Raw genomic sequence first — 27,997 nt, 5'->3', positions numbered from 1 at the left:
CCCTCTTCTTCTGATAAGGCCAGGAGCAGACTTCGTCCAGCCAGAGCTTTGCCGTAGACCAGTCATCATGCTGCATGCCAGCCTTCCCTGGCCAACGTGTCGAACCATCGATTCCGCCATAGTGCAGGACATAGATTTAATTCGTCGGTTGTCTGTGATGTTGTCACATTGGCTCTGCCAGATCACCTCGAGCTAAATGATGCTGCATTGTGGCGGGCGCGTAACGGCGGAATCCTATTGCTTGAGTCGCCGAATTTGGTAAGGAACACTGCGGGATGCTGATCGTTGGCCATATTGGCCTCGTTCCTCTGCAGGAAAGGACCCTAGCGTCAAAAAAAGAAACTAATTGCTTGTTAGATGCAGAATTGATGGAGGGGCAGGGGCGAACCGTTAAGGAGCTTTGGAGGTTGGGGAGATTGCGGAAGATGGAGAAGTTGATCTGGAGTTGGGCCCTCGCATGGAATGATAAGCATGTTTGTGTTTCAACAGTACTCTGCCCAACAAAGCGCTTCAGATACAGTCAAAAGTAACGCTAAAGAGACGCAAGTAACTATGTGACAAAGGAGTGAAAAGAAAGTAATAAGTCATTCATCCATGTGCATGATACCCAGTGCAAGTTCACTATCTGCTCCACACATTGTCTTCTTCCAAATCTCTGTAGTCCCACGCAGGTGTCTTCGGACTCGTTCCTTCATCATCTAGCTCCCCCAGCCTCTGCTGCTTGCTTGTGGATTCGGTGTTTCCTTCCGCATCCTTGGTGGGCCCTCCGTCGACCGGATCACCAGACGGTCTCCTGTTGCGTAAGTCAGCAATGGTCACACCATGCTAAGGTTGGATTACACTACATACTGGAAGTGTTTGGGCTCGTCCTCGACCGCTACTGATCCGAATGCTCGCTGGATTTGCGCGCGCTCCTCCTCTTCCGCCTCTCGGTCTTCTACCACAAGATCCACTAACTGACTGCGATGAGAGCTCGGCGACTTCGGCGAGTCGGTACTCTGTCGTTGAGGTTTTGACGTCTCAAAGCGCTCTTGTCGTGAGCTCCTGGAGGCATGGCCTTCGCTGGTTTTACGTCCACTGCTTGATGCATGAGACTTTCTGCTTTTTCTCGCCTTCTTCACCAATGTAGGCTGCTGAGAAGAACGGGAGGGAGCGGGACTGGCAAGTCGTTGGTCTCTCGGGACTAAATTGGCAGTGATGACCGGGTACTAACACAGTTCAGCTTCGGGATATCTTAGGGTTGCTGACAAACCACTTACATTGAAGTCGCCGAATTCTAGTTCCCGGGCTTGTGAAAAGAGTCTCTCGTCAGATTCGTCGAGAGTAGTCTCCTCCGACTCACTGCGTGAGCGATACCGGTCGAGCGTGCTATTGCGTCGACTACCACTGCTACCGTTGAAGCCGCCGAGCAAAGGGGTTCGACTGTTAACCTCTCCCGGCTGAGGGATCCAGTATTTCCCCTTTCCACCGCGCTCGTATCGCATGCCATGCATGACCCGCCGCACGCGCGAATTAGATTCTGCATGCGGAATGATGTGGTCACCCGAATCGAAGAGCCTGTACGCGTAGTTTTCGCCCCGCATGGTCATCTTGGTATCCTCAATCAAATCCTTCGCCCCGAATGCATCACGAAGAGCGTACTTGACCGGAAGGCGAGCGGCCGAGATGGTTGAATCTGCATAGTCGTGCCATGAGAATGCGTACCAATGAGCAACTGCAAATACGGGCATCTCGAAACAAGTCAAACTGTCTTGGATGGCAGCCGCAAGGTTATCCGGTGTATAGTCCCCCGTGCCATTGGGCAAAGCTCCAAGCCATTGAAGGATTGATAGGAAGAACCCCTGCCAGTAGGAAGCAAATATAATAAGTTTGACACAGAGGAACTTGGGGACGGGACGAAATGGGGCCAGATCATGATGAAGACACACCCAGAACAGCGCCAGCGAATAGAGACTAATGGTAACGCTAATATTATACAGAATACCGGTCCAGAGGTAACCGGACGATAAGCCCAAATAACCTTCCTTGTAGGTATCTGTTGCTTTCATGACGATGGAAACAATGGCAAGAACTGGCTTCAGCCAGGTATATTGCAAGATGCCGCGCTTCACGTTGAGGAAAGTATATGGGTCTGAGATATCGACTTTGGATAGGATGTGATTTAGCGGCCATGCATGTTGAACAGGCGGACGACCATGCATCATAATGATCACTGCTCGTTCGCCGCCTAGAAAGTTGATGAGGAGCTGAAAGAAAGTGTAGATGGTGAAGGCCTGCAGAACAGCCTGTCAACAAACAATATAACTAAGCCTCTGGCAGTTGGAGATACCTCGTATACGTCACGAATAGGAGCCAGCCATAGTGACGCCTTTAGTGATACAATACTCGCCCAAGAAGAAGCTGCATATATTGGGACCCTGTTACGATAAGCGGAGCACAGGCAGCCATCACGCGAAGTCCAACACTAACATTAATAATATGCGAACGACATATCGTTGAAGGAGCGGCTTGCGGTAGTTTTTCCTGGCGCGTCTAAATCAGCACGGAGAGAAAGATAACAATGCGGGTGTCTAGAGGATGCCGGGCGTACGTCTGAAGCCATATGGATCTAGCAGGAAGACATGCCGTTAGTATAGCTCCCTAGCATTCAGGAGGGGTTAAGAGAAGCAAGGTTCGTACACAAATGAGAGCAATGTGGCAACCAGTGAGCAGACTCCAGCGACTATCACTGCAGCTCGAGCTAAGCTCGAGCCTGTTCCGCCGGATGATGAGGCTGTTATCATTGTTGCCATAACCACTCGCGGTACGGAGTACTCGACCGCGTACGCTATCGCAGCTGGATCAAAGCATGGCGGATAACGGGGAGCTTGGACAGAGGGGCGACACTTTAGGCGATCGTAGACCAACGAATCAGACTGACTTCGCGACCTGGTAAGATAGACTATGCACAACCAGAGTGAGCAACTGGTCAGGCTGCAGGAATCGAGCTCGATGTGCCGCCGTCTAGACTCTAGAGCTCCCTTTACTGTATCTCCACCGCCTTCGGAACTTCTCCATCATTCCTCCCACCACGGCGATCGCCCCAGTGCTTATTATCCTCGTTTAGGTCTCTTTTTCTCCTGTTATGTTTGGAATATAGGGATATCTCTGCGGGGATACGTATTCCCCGTTTTGCGCTTGGTCGTCTCGAGGAACGCGATCCGACTCCGGCCGCCATGTTGAAGGCTATCGGCCGCTCCACGGGTATCGCGAAATGTCCGCTTCATCATTCACGACCTTGGCTTTGACCCCAGACCCTAGTTTCAACTGGTAGGAAATCTGCTGTGGCTGTCAGACCCGTGCTGATTGATTTATAGGTTCTTTCTTCTCCAGATCATAGTATCTTGTATTCTGTAAGTTGGCAAAGTCTCCTGCGAGGATATCTGGCTTACCAAAAGGCTGCACAAGTGTGCTTTTCTTCCTGCTCTACTTTAACCGTCTCTTCGCGGCTCTCTTATCGTACGGGATACGAGCATACACGTGGCATTATTATCGCGCCTATGTCGACATCAACGCGCTCCAAATATCCCTAATAGGAGGAAGAATATTCTTCAAGGGCATCCGATATCACGGCGTGAACGAGACGATTTTCATACATGGAGGTTTTCTCACCTGGAACTTCTGGAAGCACGCAGTGAGACGTACGGATTTCTCGCGCACCGGGGCTCGAAACTCAGAAGATACTGAATATGCTGGTAATAGAAATGGTAGCATTGGTGAGAAAGGAGGGGTCGACTGCCCGGCCGCCCTCCCTTGTCGAATCACGGCTAAGTTCTATGGTTTGGAATGGTTTATATATAATCGGACACCGGCTTATGATAGTATCCTCACTGGATTCAGAACGGCAGCGGCAGCATCAACTCAATCACCTGACCGTGAGAGCGTATTATCAGACGCGAGTTTGAAAGAAAACCAAACCGCCGCACCGTCTTCAAATGAATCCTCCCCTGAGCAGGCAAATGCTGCTGATGGTAGCACTGCTCGCCATGGGCGCGCCATGGAAACATGCACTCCCCAGGAGGGTGCACCCGGTGAACAGGATACTAGGGACAACTTGTCTGGTTTGCTCCAGCTTTTGCCGGTAAAACTTGAGTGTGACAAAGGTGCTATAGTAATGGGAAATGAGAATACAAGATCGGTCTTGACTACGACGTTTGATTCCGCAACTGGTTTAATTGAGGCTTGTTGCGCTGCGAGCCCACTGGACCTTTACCGGCAAGTGTTTAGCTTCAGATTTGATCATCCCGTTGTGCAAATGAGACCCAATCCAGATTACAAACAAAGCCAACTTGCCGCTGCCAGACGTCTAAGCACGGTACGGGAAGAGAAGCCTGGCGCGAAGAGGAAGAGAGATACTGTTTTCAACTACCAGTTCCAGAAGCGCAGAATTTGGCACTCAGTCCGTGATCTTATACCATACTTTCAAACCTCAGTCGAGTCATTCCACGTACACGACCGACGCACTGGTCAGGACACACGGCATACAACTAACGTCAACCATGATACACGCTGGGTTGGTCTCTCCCGTTACCTAGATCAAGGCAGTCAAGATGATCACTCTGAATGGGATGCTATTGAATACGGCAGGTTTTCCACAGTTTTGGATAGCCCTAGCATGACTGTCGTCTATTTTTGGGACATTCCCGGGGTTGTCAAAGCATATTCCGCTGCGGAGGGGCCTCCACCTCCGAGATCTTCGGACATAAATGGCGCGCCTCCTCCTGAATGGGGGATTGACGTGAAAGTTGCTGGTGGAATGATAAACTACGGCCCTTGGGCTGATAGAGAACGTGTTGGCCTGCAAAATATCTTCTTTCCTAATTCCTACCGGAACTTCCAGCCTGCGGAACACTTGCGTCCTGGCGACACAAGACAGAGCTCCGCTTTCAGATTTAGAGTTGAATTTGATCAAGAAACCATTCTTCGCATCCCGACGCGAGAGTCGTCCAAAGATTGGCAATGGAAAGGTCGCGGGGATGCTGTCCGCGGTGCATCCAAGTTAAAGAAGCAGCAACGCAGGAAGCAGAGCCGTGCCGCGGAAGGGGAGAAGGGCAATGTAGGGCCCGATATCCGTCCCTTTGGATGGTTTGCACTTCGCATCGCTGAAAACTCAACTATGCATTACACAATGGACATGGTGCCTGGAAAGCCAGGTTTCTCTAGCCAACTTGATCTTGATTTTCGCGATTCGAAGATGTCGTCAAGCGTGAACCACGCTTTGTTATGGTCTTGCCCCAGGCAACTCATCACTTGCGATCTCTCAGTCCCGCTCTCTTGGAAAGCGCTCCGTAGATGGAAATTCGGCGTGGAGAACCAGGACATGGAGCTCTTTTTACTGCGGGATCACGTATTCCTTCTAACGGACCTGATCACGGATTGGGGTTCTGGCCCCGCACCTGATTATCATACGTTCGTGCCATTCATCTATCATTTGAGTATATCTTTCACAGATATACGGCTCTATGCTAACGTCAATGACTCGAATATCGTCAGTGACCCCACTAACCTCAGTGACAATCGTTTGCTTGTGATCAAGGGCAACAAATTGACGTCGGATATTGCTATTCCGCTGGACAAGTACCGCGCCGAGCAAAACGTCGTGGATTTCAACGTCACTCTACAGGACGCTGAGGTCGACTTCGTAGCCCCGATGTGGGACACACTGCACACGTTCTTGAAGAACAAAAAAACAGCCACCTTGGAGACCTTGACAATTGACGGGACTTATAGTTATTTCCTTTCGACCTCCCCTGAGCTGACAGATATCTTACAACTCAACCTGCATGGTATCTCTCCGAGGTTGTACATGTTTGGATTTCTTATCAAGTCTTTCATGATTGTGAAAGAGAATTACTTTGGTGAAGAGATCCACTTCAAGACACTTGAGGAATACCAGGAGCTCGCGTATTCGGGGGATCCGACTGCAGTACACAATGGGATCAACCCGAACAAGAAGGCAAATGATCTAGACGTTGTGCTGCACGTCACTGTCGAACACCCATGTGTCCTTCTACCGGAGACTCTGTATGATGATCATAATTATGTTCAGCTTACCGCTCCTTGCCTGGAGGTCGATTTGAGGTTTACAAACTACTACATGGACATGCAGTTCTCACTTGCTCCTTTAAGCGCCGCCCTGGAATCTCCCTGGGTGAAGGAGGACCCTATAATCTCTGATACTCAGCTGTTCATAGATGGCGCCTCAGTCTACGGACACCGCATTTTTGGTCTGCCACCAACAGAACCAACTTACGTTTGCAATTGGGACTTTGATGTTGGGAGCATTATTGGCGAATGTTCACCCAAATTCCTGGCTTCTCTAGCCAGTGCCTTGAAGAGCTTCGATTTTTCTTTTGACAACGAAGAAAATGTTCTTCCTCCTCTCTTTCCTATTGCTCTCCATGACGTGACATTCTTGCGAGCTCGAGTTGCTTTAGTCCATATTTCGATTCTTATGGACAATGACGCTCTCGTTTTGAAGTCAGAGACAGTAACGGCGAGGTTCAATGACTGGGCTCATGCTAGGTTCTCAAAACGTATGAGTCTTCTGATGCCAGACATATCCATTGCTGCAATTGATTGCTCTTCTCTTTCAAAGTCTGGCAGTGTGGATGCTCTTGACGTGCTTCCACTTGCTTTGCTTCAAACTTCTATCAAACTGAGAATGGTGCAAAGGAGAAGCGACATTGCGGAAAGTCGAAGGCTTCAGCAGGCCCATATTCGAGCCCACGATCAGAGAACCCAACGCACACCATGGCTTCTTTTTGAATTGAATGAAATCGAGCCGGGAACACTCTACCCAGGTCAGGATGTAGCACCCAGACCGACAATTGCCATACCAACAATGCCTGAACCTTTAACAAGAGACTCAGGATTAGTGGGCTTGCCGCCAAAGGCGTATTCAAAGGACAATAGCAGCCAAAGGAGTTTTCTCCTGCGTTCAGACTCTTCCAACAGCGGGAGCGGACTGAAGCAAGGAACGCGGAGTGTAAAAGAGACCCGGAGTATGTCATCTTCAATGCATCAATATCAGAGATTCTCTGAGATGGCCAGAGTTGGTCTGAGATACAGCTCACCCAGGTATTGGGCCAAGGCCTCTCAACAAGCGTCTCAAGACAATCCGAATGCGTGGGCTGTCCCGGAATTCACCCTTCATCGAATTAGACTAGACACGTCTCAATTGCCTGCCAGCCAGGTGTCAAATGCTGGTGTTTCTCAAGCAGAGCCTCCGGCGCCAAAGTTCGATCCCCAGTTCTCACGTTCTGAGAGTGACAGTACAACGCATACAAATTTTATGGTCGACTTACATAGAGGAGTCAGGGGCTTCTGCACGCCGAGATCCCTTTTTGTACTCTCGGCACTGGCTGAGTCCCTAGAGTTGCGGCACCCAGTTGAGATAATTGATTCGCTGCAAAAGGACATTGTTTCGGATATCATGGCCTACGAAAAGTCTTTACCGAATCCGAAGAAAGCCACTAGCTTTGCCATTCGAGCTCCTTTGGTATCGTTGAAGCTAGTCAACGACTCGGACTTTTTCAGTGCCAACGAAGCCGCTTTCCGAGATGAATATCGGGTAGAGGTTTGCCGCCTAAAGACGGAATTCAGAACAAGGGTCGAGCGGCAGAAAGGAGATCTCATCGCGGGTATTAAAAAAGCCATGACTGCACATGTCGCCGCTGAGAGTTTCTCAGTCTCGGTTGAAAGTAGTCAAGCTGATCAGCACCGACTGAAGTCCGAAGTCAGCTGTATGCTGCGCGACATCAGCTTCTGGATTACGACTACACCGACGATTAGATCGAACTTGCAGGTTCGTGCCTTTCATATAGCCACCTCAACTAAGTCGGTTGAGCAACTCGCCTACCTTGTTCGTCGCACAACTACCATGCTTGATTCTGCGACATCATCCTTTAAACATGCCTCTATACGTCGCCATAAGCGAATGCGCTTCCTGATATATCGTCTCACTCAATCCGCCGCAGAAATGCCGGATCCAGCTTTCTTAACGCGCATCTCCTATATGCTTAGGATGGCCTCTGGACATCTGCGACATCATGATTCATGGAAGATCCTTTCTCGTATCCGGAACGTCTTTAACAACCTCTCCATCGAGCAGCAAGAGGACTTGACCGCAAAATGCTCATCTGATGACATTACACTCCATGTGAATGCAAAATCTGAAGTCCTTTCTAGCTTTGATCAGTGGCGGGCCTGGGATTTAGCTCACGTTGAAAAAAGCTATGTAATGCGACGGGTATGGGGCTTCCCAAACGATATTTTCGAGAATGCGCCGTTGAATGCCTCTTTCTCTTCCACAATCAAATTGTTTCGTTTTTCGATTGATCCTGGACCGAGGGAGAGCGATTTTGTTGTTCGAGACTTGTCCACTGTTGTCACATCTGACTCCCGACAGGGCGACTATACTAACCAACGGGAGACCCCGAGTTCTCTGATTACTGTGGAGTCTTACTGTCTGTCCGTTAATCTCCGCCTAAGGTGGGAGATTCTGGACCTGGTGGAAGGTCTCATGAATGCCATGTCGACTGTCACCTTGGAATCCACAGTTTCCGAGGAAGTTCCCCAGAACACTGTGGTAGAACAGAAGGCACTGCAGATTGTATTAGGTACAGATTCAGGAGCTCTGACTGTCGACGGTATCAACTTGAAATTAGCGCTCATCGGTGAAGCCATTCGAAGTTCAATCATCTGGACACCCTTGGATCACAAGAGCGCGAGCGCAAGCTTGCTAATAAGCTCGAAGTCTTCCTCGTTGGATCTGTCCAATTTTTCTTCGGCTATGGTGCAATGGAGATTCACCGAACCACATATCTACTGCTTCCGCGCCACTGAAACCCCAGCGGCTGAGGTACAGCACGACTGGAAGGTCGCTGTATCCAGCCGAAGAATGAGATTCGACATGAATGAGGACCCGCTAAGTCTCGCCCACATAGCTGATCGGGTGATAGACGACGAGATTCAGTTTGTCTACCATCTCATCCAGAACCTGAATTTGCCAGCACGCCGATCTCAGGACAAGGCTTCCGACCAAAAACCGCCGCGGCATAGGTTTCAGGTCGCCACATTCCTGGATGACTATCGCTTGAGCTTCCGCATACTGCCTTCTCTGGAGTACGCTATCACCGGCGAGGTAGCGAGAGCTTCCATTATATCTAGGCTTGGACCAAAAATGGAAATCGATTTTGACGTGAAGCGAAACCTCCATGCATTCCTTTCCAACGATGGTGGTATCCAGCAGTCTGTGTCGGAGCTCGGGTTCCCGCCCATTAACGGTAGAATCATCGCCAACATATCACCCAACCGCACCGAGATGGATGTCGACGTTACCATTGAGATAATAGAACTCGAGGCTAGTGCCGTGCGGACTCTCCTTGATGTCTTGACAAGGCCTGAACTCTCTCATCTAATATCTGATCTGAAACAGAATATGGAGTCTCTGAAGTTGCATTTCCAGGAAGTCCTTCCCTTCGATATTGGGACATCGCAACCCAGAGAGAGTTCCGATTCAGTCTTTCTCTACAGGGCCCGGACATCGATGGCTGGAACCAAGATACATGCTACGGCGCCTGGCCTGAACGGCAAGAACTACTCAGCAGACATGGAGTTCAGTTTAGGGATGATACGTATGCGGCTCAATAACGGTTTAGAAGCCGGGTATCCGACCGAGTACCCTGAATTCCAGGTTGACACTTCCAGGATTAGCTTTGATCTGAGCAAAAAGGCCACTCACAGTGCTCGTTCTTACTGCAGCTTTGCTCTTGATGCCAAGATCAAGGGAACATCCGTCACTGATGAAAATGGGAAGACATTACAATCGTTCCACCTGACCAGTGAAAACTGTAACATTGAGCTTTATCCCGAGGCTGCCGCACTTGTTGTTGATGTTGCTGCTCATCTTCGAGAACGGATCAAAACATTGGACCTCTCGCATGAGGTGAAGCGTCTAAAGAGGCTTCGCCACCGAGTTCACTCACAGACGAAGACAAAGACCTCCGATGTCCCTAGCTTCCAGATGCCCGATGATGGTGCTCATGGTGATGACCTTTTCGGCGCCATATTTTCACTGGGTCTTAACAATATCCAAGTGGCTTGGAACATGGCCACCTTTACGCAAGGCGTGTCTCATCGCAGAGCTGATGACCTCGTGTTCTCAATTAAACGCGTGGATCTGTCAAACAAGAAAACGACTTCCGCAAAGCTCCGGATTGAGAATGTTCAACTTCAGATGGTGCCTGTCGCGGGTGATAGGAGAAAGCGGTCACTCAATTCGGCTTCACTTCCAGAATTGGTGTTCAATGTGGCATACTCTTCAACAGCTGAAGACGTTCGTGTGGCTCTTCAGGCTGCAGGGAAGTCGTTGGATATCCGGGCTACTTCTGATTTTATCCTCCCTGCAAATATGATTCAAAACTCAATAGCCTCTGCTGTCAAGACCGTTCGCGATGCCAACTCTATCACAGTGGCTAAATTGTCCGACGACAATACGAAGCCACGTTCTCTGTTCGGAAATAAACGGGTTCGCTCCGTGCTCGTTGATGTTGACTTCGCTGGTGCTATCGTTTCCCTTCAAGGGAAGCAGAGTAAAGATCAACAAAGCCTTCTTACTGCCACCTTGAAACAAAAAGTAGCCAAAGAATCGAAATACGGCCAATTCGTCCGAGAAGATGACACATCAACTGCTACACTGCGTGCGCCCGGTGTTGCATTAAAGGTTCAGTTCGAGGACAGCGCTCATGAGGACTCCACGCTGAATGCAGAGTTGAAGATAGATGCATCCACCAATGTCCTATTTCCAAGCATTGTTCCCTTGGTGAGACAGATGTCCGCCACTGTGAAGGAAGTGATGGGAGAGCAATCAAAGCCTAGGAGACCGTCCAACACCATGATGCTGCAATCGCAAAGACTTATGCAGGATACACCCCTTGACACCAGCGATCCTGCCTCAGTACTCGGCCGGTGCAAACTGAACGTTGGCCTCTTGATTTGCAAGCAGGAATTCAGTTTGAGCTGTCAACCCATTGCTCGAGTCGCAGCTACCGTGGGATTTGAGAGTGTTTATGTCGCTATCAATACTGTCCAAGCAGACGGTGATGAACGATTCCTAGCACTTTCAGTGTCTTTCAATGATTTTGCGGCGTCTGTGAAACACGTATACTCAAACGAGTCTACTGCAAGTTTCGAGGTCAGTTCGATCGTCATGTCCTTAATGAACAGCAGACACCTGGGCAAGTCGAAAGGTATTTCGGCGGCTCTACGCGTGAGCCCAGTGCAAGTGATGCTCAACGTGAGACAAGTCCAAGATCTCTTATTGTTTCGTGAGATCTGGGTACCGGCAAGTGATTCTCCTGACGCAGGCGCAAAACTCGAGGCAGAACCCTCAGAGACGCAAGCCTACATTGTTCAGCGTTACCAGCAAGTGGCCTCTGCTCCTGCTTTCCCATGGAACACGACAATCGCAATTGAAAAAGTGATAATCCAGCTTGATATGGGATCGACGTTGGGAAAAGCCCAGTTCGCGATTGAAGATTTATGGCTTTCATCCCAAAAGACATCTGTTCGCGAGCAGGTGCTTTGCATTGGACTCAAGTCTATTGGAATCAATAGCAAAGGCAGGCTGAGTGGCTTGGCTGAGTTTCAGACCATCAAAGTGCGCACTTCTATCAATTGGCCAGAGGATAGCTCTGAAATCAAGACGCCATTGATACAGGCTTCGATCTCCTTCAATCAGCTTCAGGTTAAAGTCTCCTTTGACTACCAACCCTTCTTGATCGCACATATAGCGTCCTTCGACTTCTTGATGTACAATGTTGGAGGCTCATCCGACGAAGCGAATGAGCGATTATTTAGTATCCTGGATGGTGGTGAAGTACAAGTATTCTGCACGACTTTGACTGCCTCGCAATCCCTTGCCCTAATCCAGGCTTGGCAAAGGCTTATGCAAGACAAGCAGGCGGCTTACGAGTCGTCACTGAGAGAAATTGAAAGATACATTCGCCGAAAGGGCTCCATCTTCTCCGATCGGCTCGAGTCGTCTCAAAAGGCGACAAAGCAAGCCGAAGAGAAAACCGAGCTGACACCTATTTCTCTCCAAACTGGAGTGGTTGTGACCATCCATGCAATTCACATTGGAGTGTTCCCGAGCACCTTCTTTGACAATCACGTCTTCAAGATAGAAGCCCATGAGGCTCAAGCTCGCTTCGACGTGTCACTGGACAAAGGCAAGATTCATAGTGCCCTGGGTCTCACACTAGGGCAATTGCGTGTCGCCTTGTCCCCGATCTCTCGGTCTGAGCCCGTCCCGGTCGAGAAACTCCTTGTGGCTGAGACTGCTACGCGCGTGATTGAAACCCGCGGGGGGACGATCCTTAAAGTCCCTCGAGTGGTGGCCGGCATGGAAACGTGGCAAGGTCCAGGATCACATCAGATCGAGTATCTCTTCCGCAGCAGCTTCGAAGGCAAAGTAGATGTTGGATGGAATTACTCCCGCATCAGTTTCATCCGGGATATGTGGGAAGCCCACTCTCGTGCATTGGCTTCGCGATTAGGCAAGCCCCTGCCGCCATCTGCAGTTCGCATTACAGGAGGGCTGAACGCAGAAGGTGGCGGAGACAAGAGTGACCAGCAAGAAAAAATCACAGCGGTCGTCAACGTGCCGCAGTCCAAGTACAACTACGTGGCAATCGAGCCACCAGTGATAGAGACGCCGCAGCTGCGTGACATGGGCGAAGCTACGCCACCGCTAGAGTGGATTGGCCTTCAGCGGGACAAGCTCCCAAATGTCACGCATCAGATCATCATTGTTACCTTGCTGGAGGTGGCCAAGGAGGTAGAGGACGCTTATGCCAAGATACTGTGGTCTTCTTGAAGGCCCTCAACTAGCTTTTGCCGTTCATGTATTTCTTGTATAATTATCACTGTTATACCCAGTTTCGAGTTACATTCATGCACTTAGAGCAAAAATGCCGACCAACCTATTTCTATAGCCCTTGCAGTAAAAGCAGCACCGTGCCGAGCTCGATACGGAAATATTGAAAGTGGGCTCGGGAGAGCTCAAGCTAAGCTACTTCGGGACTGTAGATCCTGATTCAAAGGTCTTGGCCAACCAGACGCTGCGACTTTGCAGAGCTTTCAGAGCTTTGTTTAATTAGTAAGCAATTACCCCACTAGTGCCCCTCACCAGGGCTACGATTCGAAACCTGTAACTTGCCAGTCAGCAGAAGGTGGCAGCACAGCTTTCTCGTCGTTGTGAAGTGGCAACAAGCGATTCATGATTTCATTTTAGACATATTATTGGCTGGATTTCTTCTAATTACGAGGCGGTGTGCCAGAGAGTGAGGTCTACCAAGCTGATTACCAACCATATTTGGATTGCCGATTCCATGGAAAGAGAGGATATCGCGGGAGATGACTCCTCTTGATGCTTCTCCTGTAGTAGTCAAATGATGCTGATGGTCGTTTTGAGTCAGAATTGAGTCAGTTATGTGAGACGAAGTTCGTGATGACTACTTGCCCGATCTCATGGTGTAGAGTCTCGAAGACTCCGTCGGCGACCCTGAAACCGTCAACAGTTCTCTGATAGAGGAGAAACCGCTCTTGTGGCATCTAATCATACGTTTTTTTCTTAGATCGAGGAGTTATATGTTGGCTAAATACTGTACCTTTGTACTTTGTAATCTCCAGATGACACCGGAGTTAGACGGCAGCAGAGGGCTACAAGCGGGAAATGGGTGCCCAGTGGAAAAAACGCACATCCCAGATTGGGACTCGGGAAAAAACCAACCACCGTCGGCCCCACGACCACTAAACTCGCTTGCTTCCTCTCTTCCACTTCCCCTCCTCTCCCTCCTCTCCTCTCTTCCCAACCCTCTTCTCCTCCTTCAGTCTCTCCCTCTGGAGCAGCGCACATAGGCCTTTTTTCTTTTCTATCCCAGGTCATCTTCAGGTCGAGCTAGCTCTCGGTCCTGATCTCTTGTGTGTCGTTTTCTGCTTTCTTTTTTTCTTTTCTTCCCCTCTTCCACACAACCCCGCCTTTGAGGCTTTAACAAAAAAAACCGCCAAAATGGTCAAGTAAGTCCATCCCGAACCATCTCGATGATGATTGTAATGGAAATGGCTTTGATCAATATGCTAACGCGGTTCTTGACAGCTTCACTATCGAGGAGGTATGCCGTTCCATTGAAGACGCCAGCAACCCGAAGCTATAAAAAATTTTCTCAGCGACGGGGAGAGTGATGTGGTACTAACAAGGACTAGCTCCGCTCCCTCATGGACCGCAAGGCCAACATCCGTAACATGTCGGTCATTGCTCACGGTTCGTATTCGACAATTTCTCAGCGGAGTTTTGTATGCTGAATGTTTCGTAGTCGATCACGGAAAGTCCACTCTCAGTGACTCTCTCGTCTCGCGTGCCGGTATCATTGCTGGTGCCAAGGCTGGTGATGCCCGTTTCATGGACACCCGTCCTGATGAACAGGAGCGTGGTATCACCATCAAGTCTACTGCTATCTCTCTTTACGCCAAGTTCGCCGATGAGGAGGATATCAAGGAAATCCCCCAGGCCGTCGACGGTAACGAGTTCTTGATCAACTTGATCGATTCCCCCGGTCACGTTGATTTCTCTTCTGAAGTCACTGCTGCTCTCCGTGTCACTGACGGTGCCCTTGTCGTCGTCGACTGTGTCTCTGGTGTTTGCGTCCAGACCGAGACTGTGCTCCGTCAGGCCCTGACTGAGCGTATCAAGCCCGTCCTTATCATCAACAAGGTCGACCGCTCTCTGCTCGAACTCCAGGTCGAGAAAGAGGACCTCTACCAGTCTTTCCTCCGTACCGTTGAGTCCGTCAACGTCATCATCGCTACCTACGAGGACAAGGCCCTCGGCAACGTCCAGGTCTACCCCGAAAAGGGTACCGTTGCTTTCGGTTCCGGTCTTCACGGCTGGGCTTTCACCGTCCGCCAGTTTGCTGTCAAGTTCGCCAAGAAGTTCGGTGTTGACCGCAAGAAGATGCTTGAGCGTCTGTGGGGTGACAACTACTTCAACCCCAAGACCAAGAAGTGGACCAAGACCCAGCCTGAGGTTGACGGCAAGCCCGTTGAGCGTGCTTTCAACATGTTCATTCTTGACCCTATCTACAAGATCTTCCAGCTTGTCACCAACGACAAGAAGGACCAGATCCCTGCTCTTCTTGAGAAGATTGAGGTCAAGCTTGCGAACGACGAGAAGGACCTTACTGGCAAGCAGCTCCTCAAGACCATCATGCGCAAGTTCCTTCCCGCTGCCGATGCCATGTTGGAGATGATCTGTATTCACCTTCCTTCTCCCGTCACTGCCCAGAAGTACCGTGCTGAGACTCTGTACGAGGGTCCTCATGACGACGAGGCCTTTGCTGGTATCCGTGACTGTGACCCCAAGGCTCCTCTCATGCTTTACGTCTCCAAGATGGTTCCCACCTCCGATAAGGGACGTTTCTACGCCTTCGGTCGTGTCTACGCCGGTACCGTCAAGTCCGGTCTCAAGGTCCGCATCCAGGGTCCCAACTACACCCCTGGCAAGAAGGAGGACCTTTTCATCAAGGCCATTCAGCGTACCATTCTCATGATGGGTCGTTTCGTCGAGCCCATTGAGGATGTTCCCGCCGGTAACATCGTCGGTCTCGTTGGTGTCGACCAGTTCTTGCTCAAGTCCGGTACCCTTACCACCTCCGAGACTGCTCACAACCTCAAGGTCATGAAGTTCTCTGTCTCCCCTGTCGTGCAGCGCTCCGTCGAGGTCAAGAACGCTGGTGATCTGCCCAAGCTTGTCGAGGGTCTTAAGCGTCTCTCCAAGTCCGATCCTTGTGTCTTGACCATGATCAACGAGTCCGGTGAGCACGTCGTTGCTGGTGCTGGTGAGCTCCACCTTGAGATTTGCTTGAAGGATCTTGAGGAAGACCACGCTGGTGTTCCCCTCCGTATCTCCGACCCCGTCGTCTCCTACCGTGAGACCGTTTCTGGCACTTCCAGCATGACTGCTCTGTCCAAGTCGCCCAACAAGCACAACCGTCTCTACCTCACTGCCGAGCCTCTGGGTGAGGATGTCTCCAAGGCCATTGAGGAGGGCAAGATCAACCCCCGCGACGATTTCAAGGCCCGTGCTCGTATCCTTGCCGATGAGTACGAGTGGGATGTCACCGATGCTCGTAAGATCTGGTGTTTCGGTCCCGACACCACTGGCGCCAACTTGCTCGTTGACCAGACCAAGGCCGTCCAGTACCTCAACGAAATCAAGGACTCAGTTGTCTCCGGTTTCCAGTGGGCCACCCGTGAGGGTCCCGTTGCTGAGGAGCCCATGCGCTCCATCCGCTTCAACATCCTTGATGTTACTCTTCACGCTGATGCCATCCACCGTGGTGGTGGTCAGATCATCCCCACTGCTCGTCGTGTCCTGTACGCCGCTACTCTCCTTGCCGAGCCCGGTATCCTCGAGCCCATCTTCAACGTCGAGATCCAGGTTCCTGAGCAGGCTATGGGTGGTATCTATGGTGTCCTTACTCGCCGCCGTGGTCACGTCTACACTGAGGAGCAGCGTGTCGGTACTCCTCTATTCACCGTCAAGGCTTACCTGCCCGTCAACGAGTCCTTCGGTTTCCCCGGTGAACTTCGCCAGGCCACTGGTGGTCAGGCGTTCCCCCAGTCTGTCTTTGACCACTGGGCTGTTCTCCCTGGTGGCTCTCCTCTTGACCCTACCACCAAGCCTGGTCAGATCGTTGCTGAGATGCGTAAGCGCAAGGGTATCAAGGAGCAGGTTCCTGGTTACGAGAACGTAAGTATTCGGTTATTTTCCTCTCTGAACGTTCAAGTGCTAACACAGTTCACAGTACTACGACAAGCTGTAAAAACGTTCAATACAAACCGACTAGGTTTCAAGTCTGTTTGGGTTGGAATCCTATGTTTATGAAATTGATGAACGCAATACCCGGCCAATGCTAAAAGGGAGTCAACCGCGCAAGAAAATAAACCGACGCAATGCAGCCTGATGTCGTAAGGGTTCTCGATTAACTAGAGCAGTAGAAACCGGTGTGCTCATGCATTTGCTATGGCCTACTTTTCCTTTTTGTTATGTTAACGACTATGATATTCTCTAGTTGGACACGAAAAATATGATTTGTTCAATGTTCATTTTCTCTCACCTGTCACCTGTAAAAATTAACTGTAGTCCCTGTAGTTTCATGCTCTGTCATTCTCTAATTCATCGTTGGTACTTGATAAACATGCTAAGTTCGTAATTTGTATTTGTAGCTTGTTTTATTTCCAATCACGTGACGTGTTCCATCCCGCGCTCTGGGTCTCGCGCATTCGAAGAGCTCATTCGGTTCCGCAGAGCTCGCTTTTTCTGCTACTTCGCTCCTGTCAATTTTTCTGCAACTCTTTCTATGCGGTGCGCCTCTTCGGGTGAGATGCTCTAATATTGCGCCGAGTACCGTTCTCTTCCACGCAATCTTCCACGCAAATAACGCAAATCAACCTCATCCACGGATCTGCTCGCTCCCACGCTATTATTACGTCGGTCAGCGGACAAGTCGTTCCTTCAACCCGCGTTTACTTCACAAAAGAGTGAGTCGATATGCAACTCACTGAGGAAGAGGCCGCAGAGGTCAAATCTTGGGTGGTGAAAAAGCTGGAAGACATGTAAGACGCTCAACACGAAGGCGTAGGTGCCTGTGGGAAATTTTAACAATTAACTCGAAAATAGCTCGGACGCGGATTCTGATGTGCTTGCCGATTACGTCTTAGCTCTTATAAGGTCTGATGCTCCGGATGATGAAATTCGAAAAGCCTCGGTCGAAAACTTGGAGGACTTTTTGAGGGAGCGTGAGTTCTACTCCATACATTCCCTGTGGTCTATTGCGTCGGGAAGAATGTGCTTTTTGACTGGTGTTTGGTGACTAGATACTGCCAACTTCGTCGAAGAGCTTTTCGCTACATTTGCCCTTAAGCAGACACCCGCGGCTCCGGCCCAGGTACAACTTCCTCAAGCTGCTACCCAGCCATCGGCACAGGCGATCCCGCTAGCAGGATCATCGAACGGCTCGTACGGCCCGCAATCGCATGGTGACAACTTGAGCCGCAAGCGTACATACGATGATGGCTTTAGCGACAATCACGGGCATGAGAGCGCTCAAATTCATCGGAACTTCAAGAACCCGCGTCGTGGGCGGGGTGGGAAGAGCGATTGGACAGGGAGAGATGGACATCCCCCGTCCGGCCCTGGGCAGTTCCCTCATTCCGCTGGTGGATTCCCTGTTATGCCTCCGTCGTTCCCCGGGTTTGACCAGAATGATCCAATGGCAACAATGTTGGCCCTACAAAGCATGGGCTTCCCACAGATGCCGGGGATGCCTCCTATGCCGATGCCACCAGGCGGAGGCCCCCGCCAACAGCCTGACCAGATGGGACCGAAGAGTACGGAGAAGTGTCCCTTCTACGAGACGCAGGGTATCTGCTATTTGGGTGGTGCTTGTCCGTATCAGCATGATACGGTAGCAGGTGCTTCAAAGGATGATGGTAAGCGTGCAAGTTAGGCAATAATTGGGAGCTATTCTTTATTAACTCTCATTATAGAATATGACCCAAAAACGTCAGGCATTGTTCCTGACTCCAGACGCCGCCCCGATGGTCTAATGCGTGGAAGTGACAGAGGCCGCGGTCGTGGCCGTGGTAGTGATAGAGGGGGCTTTAACAATCGTGGTCGTCGATCCGAATTTTCTGCTGCCGGCCCTAACGATGACCCCTCCGTGAAGACTATCGTTGTGGAGCAGATTCCCGACGACAAGCTTGATGAGTTCACGGTCAGGGAGTTCTTTTCTCAATACGGCGAGATTACAGACCTCCAGCTCCAGCCGCACAGAAAACTAGCCCTAATAACCTACGCGGACCATGCCACCGCCAAGGCAGCCTGGTCAAGTCCTAAGGTGATCTTTGACAACAGATTCGTCAAGGTCTACTGGCATAAACCGAAGGGACACGACCAACGACCCGGTGGTAATGGGCGCGAAGCTCCTCAAACATTTGATGCAGAGGAATTCCAGAGGCAGCAGGAAGAAGCGCAGAAAGCCTACGAGGAGAAACTCAGGCAGCGCCAGGAGACAGAAAAGGCCAAGCAAGAGTTAGAAAGACAGCGCGAGGAACTCCTTAAAAAGCAAGAAGAGGAAAAGCAACGACTACTCCAGAAGATTGGCGGCGCGACGTCCGGCAACGCAGCAACTAACGGCGGAGCATCCCAATCTTCCTCTGAGGAAAATGCAAGCGAACAAACCAAACAACTCCGGGCTCAGCTTGCTGCTCTTGAGGCTGAAGCGAAGAGCCTTGGTTTAGACCCTAACCACTCTTCTGATACTGGCACATCGTACCGCGGTCGTGGAAGGGGTTTCGGCCGTGGCGGCTACCCACCACGTGGTCGCGGCTACGACCCATCATATCGTGGCTCTTATCGCGGGCGAGGTGGGTTCCCTGCACGCGGCCGCGGCGGCGTCCTGCGCCTCGACAATCGCCCAAAGCGCATTGCTGTCTCGGGCATCAAGCCGCATTCCGAGCAGGACGAGGCATTCCGGCAGTTCCTCATTGTATGTCCCAACCTTCCACTCCTTTCCCCATTTTCATATGCTTCTGAACCTGAGCTTTGGGAACATTTGTAAACCTAACTAACGAATTCAGGGCGTCAGCGAATACGAATCCATAACCCCCAACCCGAACGACGAAAACTCCCTCATTGTCTCCTTCAAGGAGCGTTACCAAGCCGAAAAATTCATGTTCGGCCCCCGCAATATTCCCTCTGTTGGCGAGGTCCAGCTCTCATGGGTGCCCAATCTACCGATCTCTGTCCCGCCACAATCTTCGTCAACAAGTCCAGATCAAGGTCAAGGTCAACAAACAGTGACAACGCCAGGTGGCTCGGGTCCAGATGCTAAGGCTGGCACTGGGTCTGACGAAGATACGATTATGGATTCTGTGTCGGCGGAACATGACCAGGATCAGGCTCGTGGGAAGGAGAATGGAGCTGCGACTGCGGATGTCGATTACGATGTTGCGGAGGTGGATGATAGTTGGGGAGTATGAGGCTACTGGTAAGCGGACAATTGCTTACTGGCTTCATGCAAGAATAACTATGGTTCGCATGATTGTTGGAGTTAAGTAATGTATGAGTATCGATGATCTGGAATCGATGTACTTTATGCAGATCCCTTTCTTGGCTGATTGCGATTGATATAAGAGTTGGCTTGCTCGGTAATGAGCTTTCATGGGTGATACTCTAATTTGCTGCATGTTAATACATGCTGAAGGCGCCTACTCCAGGAGCTTAAACTAAGGTTTCTCAATACATAGATTATTTGGTGCCATCCCAGAAGGAACCAACCTGACAAACAAATAAGTGCGAATGCTCGTAGCTGCCAATCAACCATTTTAGCTCATTGTCTGGGGTACAAGCTCTACAGTATATCCATCCTAATTCACTCTGTTAGCAAAATTCGGTAAAACCACAAGGAAGAACGGAAGGAGAACGAGAATCCTACCGGATCAGCGACAAAAGCAATCTGATCGAAGACCGCCTTATAATTTGGATGAATCTCACCAACCCCGATTCCACGCTCCTCCTCCCACTTACTCAGAGGTATACTTTCCCTTGTCGAAACACCAAGCTCCTTGATAACGCGCACGCCCGCGCCCTTCAATCTCTCAAGAGCCTTAGGGACGTCAGGCACGGTAAACCCTAAATGGCCGAACCCCAGATTCGGTGGTTCGTTGCCAGTAGAAATCTCATACCCCCCTTCAGAGATCGGTTTCTCAGACCCATGGACGTGGTATAGTTCAAGTAGCCCTAGCGTTGACGTAAGGGTTCTATTGTCCCCGCCGACTTTGGCGGACCAGGCGGGGAGGTCGGCGCGGTCTTGGGGAGTGGACGGGTACCCGAGATAGTAGATTGTCCACGGCCCTGTGTTCATGGTGAACACTGTGCGCATGCCCATAAGATCCACGTAGAAGTGGAGCGAGCGCTTGGGGTCGCGGATGCGGAGCATGAAGTGGTTTAGCTTGAAGCCAGCCGTGGGGCTATTTTCCGGGAGCGCGGGGTCGGTGTTGTGCCCCCCGGGGAGGAAGGCGCCGACTTCGAAAGGAGATGGCTCGGATGAAGGGGGTTGCAAGTTGCTCATTCTGGGAATTTGCCGCCAATTGACTTGTTGCAAGTTCCTGGATTGAGGGTACGGAGAGATGGTAGGTAAGCTCTCGAGTCCTTCGGGAGGAAATTGGTAGGTAGAACTGCCCGTGTGACGGAACCCGTGCCTCAAGATGAAAAGAAGTCACAATCCGCGACGTAACTTTGTGAGACTCTGTGGGAGCTTGGGCGACTGCGGGTATTTCTACTCCAGCAGTAGCATATAGGTGGACCTTTTTCTGTACCTTTAGGGCTATACATTGTGGCTGGGTCCGTGGGTCTATTCATGCGTCCCGGAGTCTGTCCGGGGTAATGCACTCTCGGGTTATGAAAGGGATCCTTAGCCGCAATTAGCTCTCAAAGCATGCAGCTGCTGACAGTCCATCTTGCCCGTGTCGCGCGGAGGAACAGCACTTCATACTCAAGAATCGTGCAAGGGCTCAGAAAGCAAAGTTTAGCGTAATCAGGATAATCTTTGCATCTTATGTCCCATGCTGGACATTGCTCCCAGCTGCATCATTGGCTCTCGAGCCTGCCTCGACCCTGATCGGGCGTCTGAAAGTATAATCAGCGTCGTCATCGCTGTCGCTGTTCATCTGATCTAGCATGAGATCAATCTCATCGCCAGTTCGAGTCTCGACGGTGCCAGCAGGGCCAGGCTGTATGTTAGATTGGCTGTCACTAAGTGCGCCGTGCCATTGCACGCTCTGCGAAGCACTATTATCTATATTCCTGACGTCTTGATTACGCTGAGAATTCTGGGAGTTTGAATGGTACCCGGATGTCCCCGGGCTAGACATAAAAAGCAAAGTCTCGATAGCATCTTGCTCCATTGAGGAGCTTTGCGAATTATCAGACAATCTGTGAAAGGGGATACCGTTATTGTTAGACGGACAGAGCGACGGTGATTCGGGCACTCGGGTGACCTCCGTGTCAGTCACAAGCTCCTGTTGCGAGCAGCCACGTCTATGGAGAGGGAAACGTGGATAACGTGAAGGGTTGCTAGGATTGTTCGGGTTTGGGCGACGTCGTTGGCGGTTCACACGACCTGGGTCAATGTCCGCTGGTGGGGCCAGCCGTGGAGGAGGCCGCAGCTCTGAGGGACGCTCTGCGTATTTGTTTAGTTCCAGCTGCGGCTGTGGATTTACATCACTCCTTGCGTTGAGAGTCTGGCGTATGGGGCCGTCAAAAGGATGGCGACTGGACGCTGCAGGAGCATCCGGGGCGGAAACAGTAGTTCCATCTGGCGACCCAGTTTCAAACTGATCCCCTAGTTTCCCCAATGACGGTGGCCCAGTTCGAGACAAGGTCTCCACGCTGAGGATTGGAGTCGAGCTATTTTTCTGCAGCAAGCCCGTTGGCGACTGGTATTGCGACTGCGGTTGCCGCGCCTTCTCGATCCTAGCAGCGGCATAGGATAACCGCGTACGCAGCTGGATGGATAGCTAAATGAAAATCAGCAACCCATATAAGAGTACAAGAGTGCATTGTAAGAGGCCTACAGCAGCAATTCTGGATCCGCGCGATCCAAAGCCTGTGCTTTGAGAGCGGCGCCGTCCAATATCCCCGACTCTCGGTGTGTGGTGGGCACCGGGTAGGTTTGTAGAGGGCCTTATGTGATCGGATGCTTCCGCTCGTTCTATGCCACTCTGCCTGCTCATTTCCAGGCCACCTGCCTCCTTTGGATCCGTCTCGCCCCCTGCGGTTGATTTATTCTGAGGTGACATGTATCCTTCCAGGGGAACCGCTGATGACTCGTGTCGCCATTCTTGACCGTCGACGGAGATCCCGTCTGCACTCCTTTGCATATTTGAGCTCGCATCTAGAGATAGGGGTCGCATCCCTGGGGTGCGCCCTTGATAGCGGTCTAATCTATTGGACACTTCAACATTCGAAGTATTTTCACGTCGATGTGTACGCCCCTGACCTTGCGCGCCCTGTCGCCTATGAACCTGCAGCGATCCGTCTAACATGACGTACAAGATGCGAAGCGCAGGGTTGGCAGATTGTATACGCGTTGTAGCTGAAGATGGTTGCCAATGATTTGACCACCAAAAGATGGACCGTGCACGGAATATTCCCCGGACTGAAGGCGTTGACACTTGGCGTGGAAATGTGCGACTCTGAAGAACCCCAGAGAACGCAATCCAGCCAGCCACTGAGCGATGAACCTCTAGTCCTGCCCCTTCACCAATCGCCCTGCCGAGTGGAATATTCTTCAGGCTGGTCTGCTGCAAGGAGCATGCCCCGATTTCTGCATGTGCGGGCCCTTACAGCAACAGTATCCAGCACAACCGGAGTTGAACGCTCTATGTCTCCACTTGAAGCTGTTGCGGGCTCATGGGTCAAAGGTGGGTTACTGAACCAAGGTTTGAGAGGCGTTGGTGAGGGCATTCAGACACGATCACTCTGTACTTCTTCGTGCGATTTGATATGATTCTGGCCGAATAATGCTGTATGCTGCTCAAGTCGCTGAGAGGTAGATGGTCGTGCTTGGTCTCCTTCAACTGTTGGCAATCAACACGTGCGTGGACGACGCGTCCACGCAGTCACGTGATATATACTGTTGCCTGAGTTGTGAGGTGTTCGTGTGCAGCGTACTCAGCGTGCTCTCCCAAGTCAGGATCGAGAAAACTACAGGCTATGGTACAATTTGTATATTATCTTAAGTATAGGACGGGCCGGGGTTATATTGAGCATCTGCGATATTTTTGTTTAAAGGTATCTCTAACGCCATCGTTCATGCAACTTATAGGTACAACATTATCCCATACAATTTTGACAGCGGATATGCATTCCTCCTTACCTGCGCTTCTTGCTTCCACCCCCTTCTCCGTCCTCATTTTTCCGTTTCTTGCCCTCTCTTCGCCAGTATTCATCACGCTCCCTCTTCTCCCTCTCGGCCTTCTTCTCAAGACCTTCGGCAACCTTTGCACGGTAGACCTTTCTGCGCTCCTCCTGTTTGGCGGCACGCTTTGCCTGCTTCTCGTTGCGCAAGGTGTTGAGCTTCTGCATCAGATCACGGGCCTTCTTCTCCTCTCCGCCTAGAACGACTGCACGCTTCTGCAGGTAGGTCTTATCCTTCCGCGACTTCATGCGTGTGATCTGGGACTTGAAGGGGAGTTCTGCAGCGAGTTGCCGTGGGACTCGAAGAGGGTTGAAGTGGCGTTCGGGCCGCTCGATCTTGCGGTATGCAGAATCCTTGTTCAGGGGTGTTGGAATTCCCTGTTCCCGTCGGACCTCGCCTGTTAGTCGCATACCCTTCCAGCCACCGTCGCCCGACTCGCCCTCTTCAATATCCAAGAGGTTGGTTACTGGGTTGTAGAAACGGTGAGGCTTAATGGGATACCATGCGCGCAGGAATACAATGTCACTCATGAGAATCTTATCTTCGAAGGTTGCACGGAAACATCCATCTGGTTTGCTCAGGGCTCGCTTGATCTGACCTCTGATACCTGATACCGTTCGGATTGCTGCTCCTTCGAACTTGGCGATCTCTAGCGATGAGTTGAACATGTCCTTGATGAAGGCGGTGTTCTTGAAGATCTTGTAGGCCACACCAGTGAGTTTGAGCTTCTTGACGATTTCCGTGTGTTCGTCCACGCTTAACACCACACCGGTGGCCGCTATCCGGAAACCGGGATTCTTATTTGAGAAGGACTGAACACAGCAGAAACCAGTGTTTGGTGCAACAAGCGGCCCGTAGAATGTACCGAAGCAGTGCATGTGCTCAGGAGTGTACTTGAGCATTCGGTTACGGGTTCGGTTATCGGACGTGCTGTACATGGGCAGGGTTTGGAAGCGTCGCCAACCGAGAGAAAAGATGAGCGGGTCGTTGCTCTTCAAAATCTTCTTGTGCCAACGGTGCCTCTTGATACGAACCTGGACATATCCAAAGCGGTCCTCAGTCGGTGCCAGCCCACCAACGATGACAGGGTATCGAGGATTGAACTTCATAGAAAATTCGCAAGGCACTTTCTCGAGAACAATACGGGCATATGTTCCAGCTCTGTAACCCTCCGCTCGAGCCCTGGAGTTAGGGTCCAAGGCCTCGAATTCGGCGCGGTTGATGTCGGCCTGCTTCTGCATTTTTGCCTTCTGCGCATCGTACCATTCATCCTCCCCAAATTCTTCCTCGGGTTCAGCGCCGTCGTGTCGTGAGTTGTCTTTCGAATTTGCAAAGCCTTCACGATCTTCTTCTTCAAACCTCAGCTTCAGTTCTTCCTTCCTTTTAGCGTTCCGCGCGCGTTCAGCCTCCAGGTCTTCAGGCCCATCCTTCTCATCATCTTCACCGCTGTCTTCGCCGTCGTCGTCTCTGATCCCATTGAAGACTTCTCCTGTCTCCAGATCTTCAAAAGCACCGTCTCCCTCGTCATCCTCGTTAAAGGCGTCATCGACATCCTCGTCCTCACCATCCTCAGCGTCGCCGAGTTTAGCAGTCACGAAACGCTTGCGCAACGACTCGATCATCTCTTCGTCTCGCCATTTCCGTTCCAACTCCTCGTAATCATACTCTGGAACGGCGCGATACTCAGCTTGCTCCTCCTGCTCAACGTTCGTCTTCCTGAAGAACGTATCCTCGTCGTCTTCGCCCTCCGGCTCCTCATCTTTCTCTTCCTCACCACGCCATCGTCGTATGACCTCAGCCGGTGTCATTGACTCGTCATACATGGTGCGCGAGAGGTCCGTGATGCGGTACTTTGGGCGCTTGGAGTGAAGTGACTTCGCATTAGCGAGCATGTTATCTTTCCATCGAAGATTTCCGTCATCTTCCTCTCCTGAGTCTTCTTCCTCCTCCATATCGCTTTCAAGAACTTGATCCTCCACGGACGATATCGAGCCTAAATCTGAGTCGCTATCGGCGAATGCGATATCCGATTCCTGGCGTGAGGTCGATCCATTTTGTCGTTCCCTAAAGCTTTCCGCGAAGTCTGGAGGTGCAGAAACGTCCACTTCAGCTTCGTCATCGTCACTACCAGCTTCAAAATCATCCTGATCCTCCTCTTCCTCGTCTTCTCCATCCTCTGCACTTTCAAAGCCTTCGTCTTCTTCCGCAGCGCCTTGGTTGTCATCTCCAGCAAATCGTACTTCTCTCCTGTGTTTCCGCCCAGTATCATTGTCTTCGTCGTCGGCTTTTGTGATGGCTTCTCCACCGCGGAACAAGCGGACACCGCTGTCTGCCTCACCAAGGAGTTTCCGTTCGCCTTGCAGGCCAATAACCAACTGCTCACCCAGGCCGCGGTCCGCATCGCGTTCCTCGCCATCTTCGTTGAAGTTCGAAGTCTTCACATCGATATAGACGGCATCTTTGTCAACCAAAACACCACCAACGTCAGACATGGGAGCAAAGAGCAGCTTTTGTTTTTCGCCCAGCCTGCGCTTATTCGATTTCCCGGTAGCTTTTTGTATCTGCTGATCCATATATGGGGTTGGGCAAGGATCAGGCAATGCCTCAATTCCAGAAACCGTTAAATCGCCAACGCCAGGTACGTGGACGCGCGCACCTTGGGCCGGGAAATTCGTTCCTCGCAGGTAACCGTATAAGGCAATTGTGCGATCGCATTTCGGGTCCTTTTCAATCTCCGTCGGCGGCGTGATATCTAGAAAGCGATCTGCAAGAGCGTATGGGTGGGAATTACGCCACACGAGAGGCCGAGGGTTCTTCATAACCGAAAGGAATCGTGACAGGTTGTGCACCTCACGATCGGGATAGCGACCATTGATCACACCCGAAAGGTAGAAGAGCTTAGCACCGTTATACAATTCACTCCAGAACCGATGCTTAAGACGTTTCTTGGCAGCTCGAAGAGTACTTTGCTTCTTGAACAGATCCAAATGCGTAAGGATGCCGAAGACGTTTCCGGGCATACCGCTAGTAGACAGAACGTTCAGAAACTCCATAGTCTCCATCTCGAATCCGTAGTTACCGTCAATCATCAGAAGAACGATGTCCGCAATCTTGGCCACGTCTATCATGGCTGCCAGGGAGTCGGAGGGGCATTCTATGATCGTAAGACGTCGCTTCTTGGACGTTACCACAGTCAATGGTCCATTCGGTGTGCTGAGCGTCTGTTTAGTGTACCGGCGGATGAGGGATTTGATAAGAGTGGTCTTTCCTACCTGTACGAGAGGATCTGTCAGTATCTAACTTTGTACTTAACCCAGACAGAAACTTACGCCAGGAGGTCCAACTACAGCGACAACAAGCGGGGGAGCCTCTTCAGGCAGACGATCCACCAACGGAACGTGTAATCTCTTCTCTTTGATCTGTATCGGGCACAAAAATCAGCTTGCACATCCTTGAAACGGCTGACAGTAGCGTCAAGGTATGGACCGTACATCATGAGATCTTGCTCCAGCTTTATTGCCTTTTCCGGGATTCGAGAATGCAAACGCCTTGGGATTGGGCCCTAGAGTCCAGAAAATGTGTAAGTAACAGACCGACTATGCAGTGAGAGGATGCGCCGCGATGTTGGCGATTGCGACAAAAGTCGACTACTATACTGACCATCATATTTCTTCCTCTCTTTCGGAGCCCGATGGGCCCTGTTTGTTTGTTGCTCCATTGTTTTGGGGGGGGAGGGGGGGGAGGTCAAGGCCTCTCAGGAAGCCTGTATCTTCCTCACTGCGTGATTGAAGAAAGCGTTGAAATGAACTGCTCTCTTTCTCCGTCAAGCAAGCTCAGCATAAACCCGTCTTGCCTTTTTTCTCTCGGGGCGGAGGTTCTTAGCGCCGAATGAATTTTCCTAGTGGCCTAAG

At 51.0% G+C, this 27,997-nt stretch overlaps 7 protein-coding genes across 7 annotated transcripts; 3 read left to right on the top strand and 4 right to left on the bottom strand.

Moving 5' to 3' along the window:
• Nucleotides 1-399: 399 nt before the first annotated feature.
• On the bottom strand, nucleotides 400-2,987 carry BDW70DRAFT_73026 (organic solute transporter Ostalpha-domain-containing protein). The gene is made up of 7 exons (XM_073744699.1): nucleotides 2,680-2,987; nucleotides 2,591-2,608; nucleotides 2,470-2,523; nucleotides 2,330-2,417; nucleotides 1,260-2,273; nucleotides 850-1,208; nucleotides 400-793 (listed from the first exon to the last, which is right to left on the bottom strand). The coding sequence occupies exons 1-7, from the start codon at nucleotides 2,790-2,792 to the stop codon at nucleotides 622-624; spliced, it is 1,818 nt and encodes a 605-aa protein (XP_073594855.1). The 5' UTR covers nucleotides 2,793-2,987; the 3' UTR covers nucleotides 400-621.
• Nucleotides 2,988-3,253: 266 nt separating this feature from the next.
• Nucleotides 3,254-12,919, top strand: BDW70DRAFT_161102 (putative fermentation associated protein (Csf1); the record flags this gene model as incomplete). Its single annotated transcript, XM_073740942.1, has 3 exons — nucleotides 3,254-3,309; nucleotides 3,357-3,392; nucleotides 3,448-12,919. The coding sequence occupies 3 exons, from the start codon at nucleotides 3,254-3,256 to the stop codon at nucleotides 12,917-12,919; spliced, it is 9,564 nt and encodes a 3,187-aa protein (XP_073594854.1).
• An 826-nt stretch (nucleotides 12,920-13,745) lies between these two features.
• Nucleotides 13,746-17,208, top strand: BDW70DRAFT_138608 (elongation factor 2). The gene is made up of 5 exons (XM_073737255.1): nucleotides 13,746-14,121; nucleotides 14,201-14,216; nucleotides 14,308-14,365; nucleotides 14,418-16,852; nucleotides 16,908-17,208. The coding sequence occupies exons 1-5, from the start codon at nucleotides 14,114-14,116 to the stop codon at nucleotides 16,923-16,925; spliced, it is 2,535 nt and encodes an 844-aa protein (XP_073594853.1). The 5' UTR covers nucleotides 13,746-14,113; the 3' UTR covers nucleotides 16,926-17,208.
• Nucleotides 17,209-17,428: 220 nt separating this feature from the next.
• Nucleotides 17,429-20,514, top strand: BDW70DRAFT_72955 (CCCH zinc finger and RRM domain protein). Its single transcript, XM_073744696.1, has 5 exons — nucleotides 17,429-17,718; nucleotides 17,783-17,901; nucleotides 17,980-18,594; nucleotides 18,652-19,652; nucleotides 19,744-20,514. Exons 1-5 carry the CDS (start codon nucleotides 17,654-17,656, stop codon nucleotides 20,143-20,145), a joined length of 2,202 nt encoding a protein of 733 aa, XP_073594852.1. The 5' UTR covers nucleotides 17,429-17,653; the 3' UTR covers nucleotides 20,146-20,514.
• BDW70DRAFT_72959 (putative lactoylglutathione lyase (Glo1)) lies at nucleotides 20,358-21,478 on the bottom strand. Its single transcript, XM_073744698.1, has 2 exons — nucleotides 20,601-21,478; nucleotides 20,358-20,532 (listed from the first exon to the last, which is right to left on the bottom strand). The coding sequence occupies exons 1-2, from the start codon at nucleotides 21,234-21,236 to the stop codon at nucleotides 20,491-20,493; spliced, it is 678 nt and encodes a 225-aa protein (XP_073594851.1). The 5' UTR covers nucleotides 21,237-21,478; the 3' UTR covers nucleotides 20,358-20,490.
• On the bottom strand, nucleotides 21,479-23,318 carry BDW70DRAFT_72958 (uncharacterized protein). The gene is made up of 2 exons (XM_073744697.1): nucleotides 22,741-23,318; nucleotides 21,479-22,683 (listed from the first exon to the last, which is right to left on the bottom strand). Exons 1-2 carry the CDS (start codon nucleotides 23,209-23,211, stop codon nucleotides 21,721-21,723), a joined length of 1,434 nt encoding a protein of 477 aa, XP_073594850.1. The 5' UTR covers nucleotides 23,212-23,318; the 3' UTR covers nucleotides 21,479-21,720.
• Nucleotides 23,319-23,922: 604 nt separating this feature from the next.
• BDW70DRAFT_138606 (GTPase BMS1) lies at nucleotides 23,923-27,924 on the bottom strand. Its single transcript, XM_073737254.1, has 4 exons — nucleotides 27,747-27,924; nucleotides 27,578-27,648; nucleotides 27,416-27,505; nucleotides 23,923-27,358 (listed from the first exon to the last, which is right to left on the bottom strand). Exons 1-4 carry the CDS (start codon nucleotides 27,802-27,804, stop codon nucleotides 24,041-24,043), a joined length of 3,537 nt encoding a protein of 1,178 aa, XP_073594849.1. The 5' UTR covers nucleotides 27,805-27,924; the 3' UTR covers nucleotides 23,923-24,040.
• Between the last annotated feature and the right edge of the window lie 73 nt (nucleotides 27,925-27,997).

The sequence above is a fragment of the Aspergillus foveolatus genome (genome assembly GCF_047715535.1).
Source record: "Aspergillus foveolatus strain CBS 279.81 unplaced genomic scaffold BDW70scaffold_33, whole genome shotgun sequence".
NCBI classification, from domain to species: Eukaryota; Fungi; Ascomycota; class Eurotiomycetes; order Eurotiales; family Aspergillaceae; genus Aspergillus; species Aspergillus foveolatus.
This window is presented reverse-complemented; position numbering and strand designations above follow the sequence as displayed.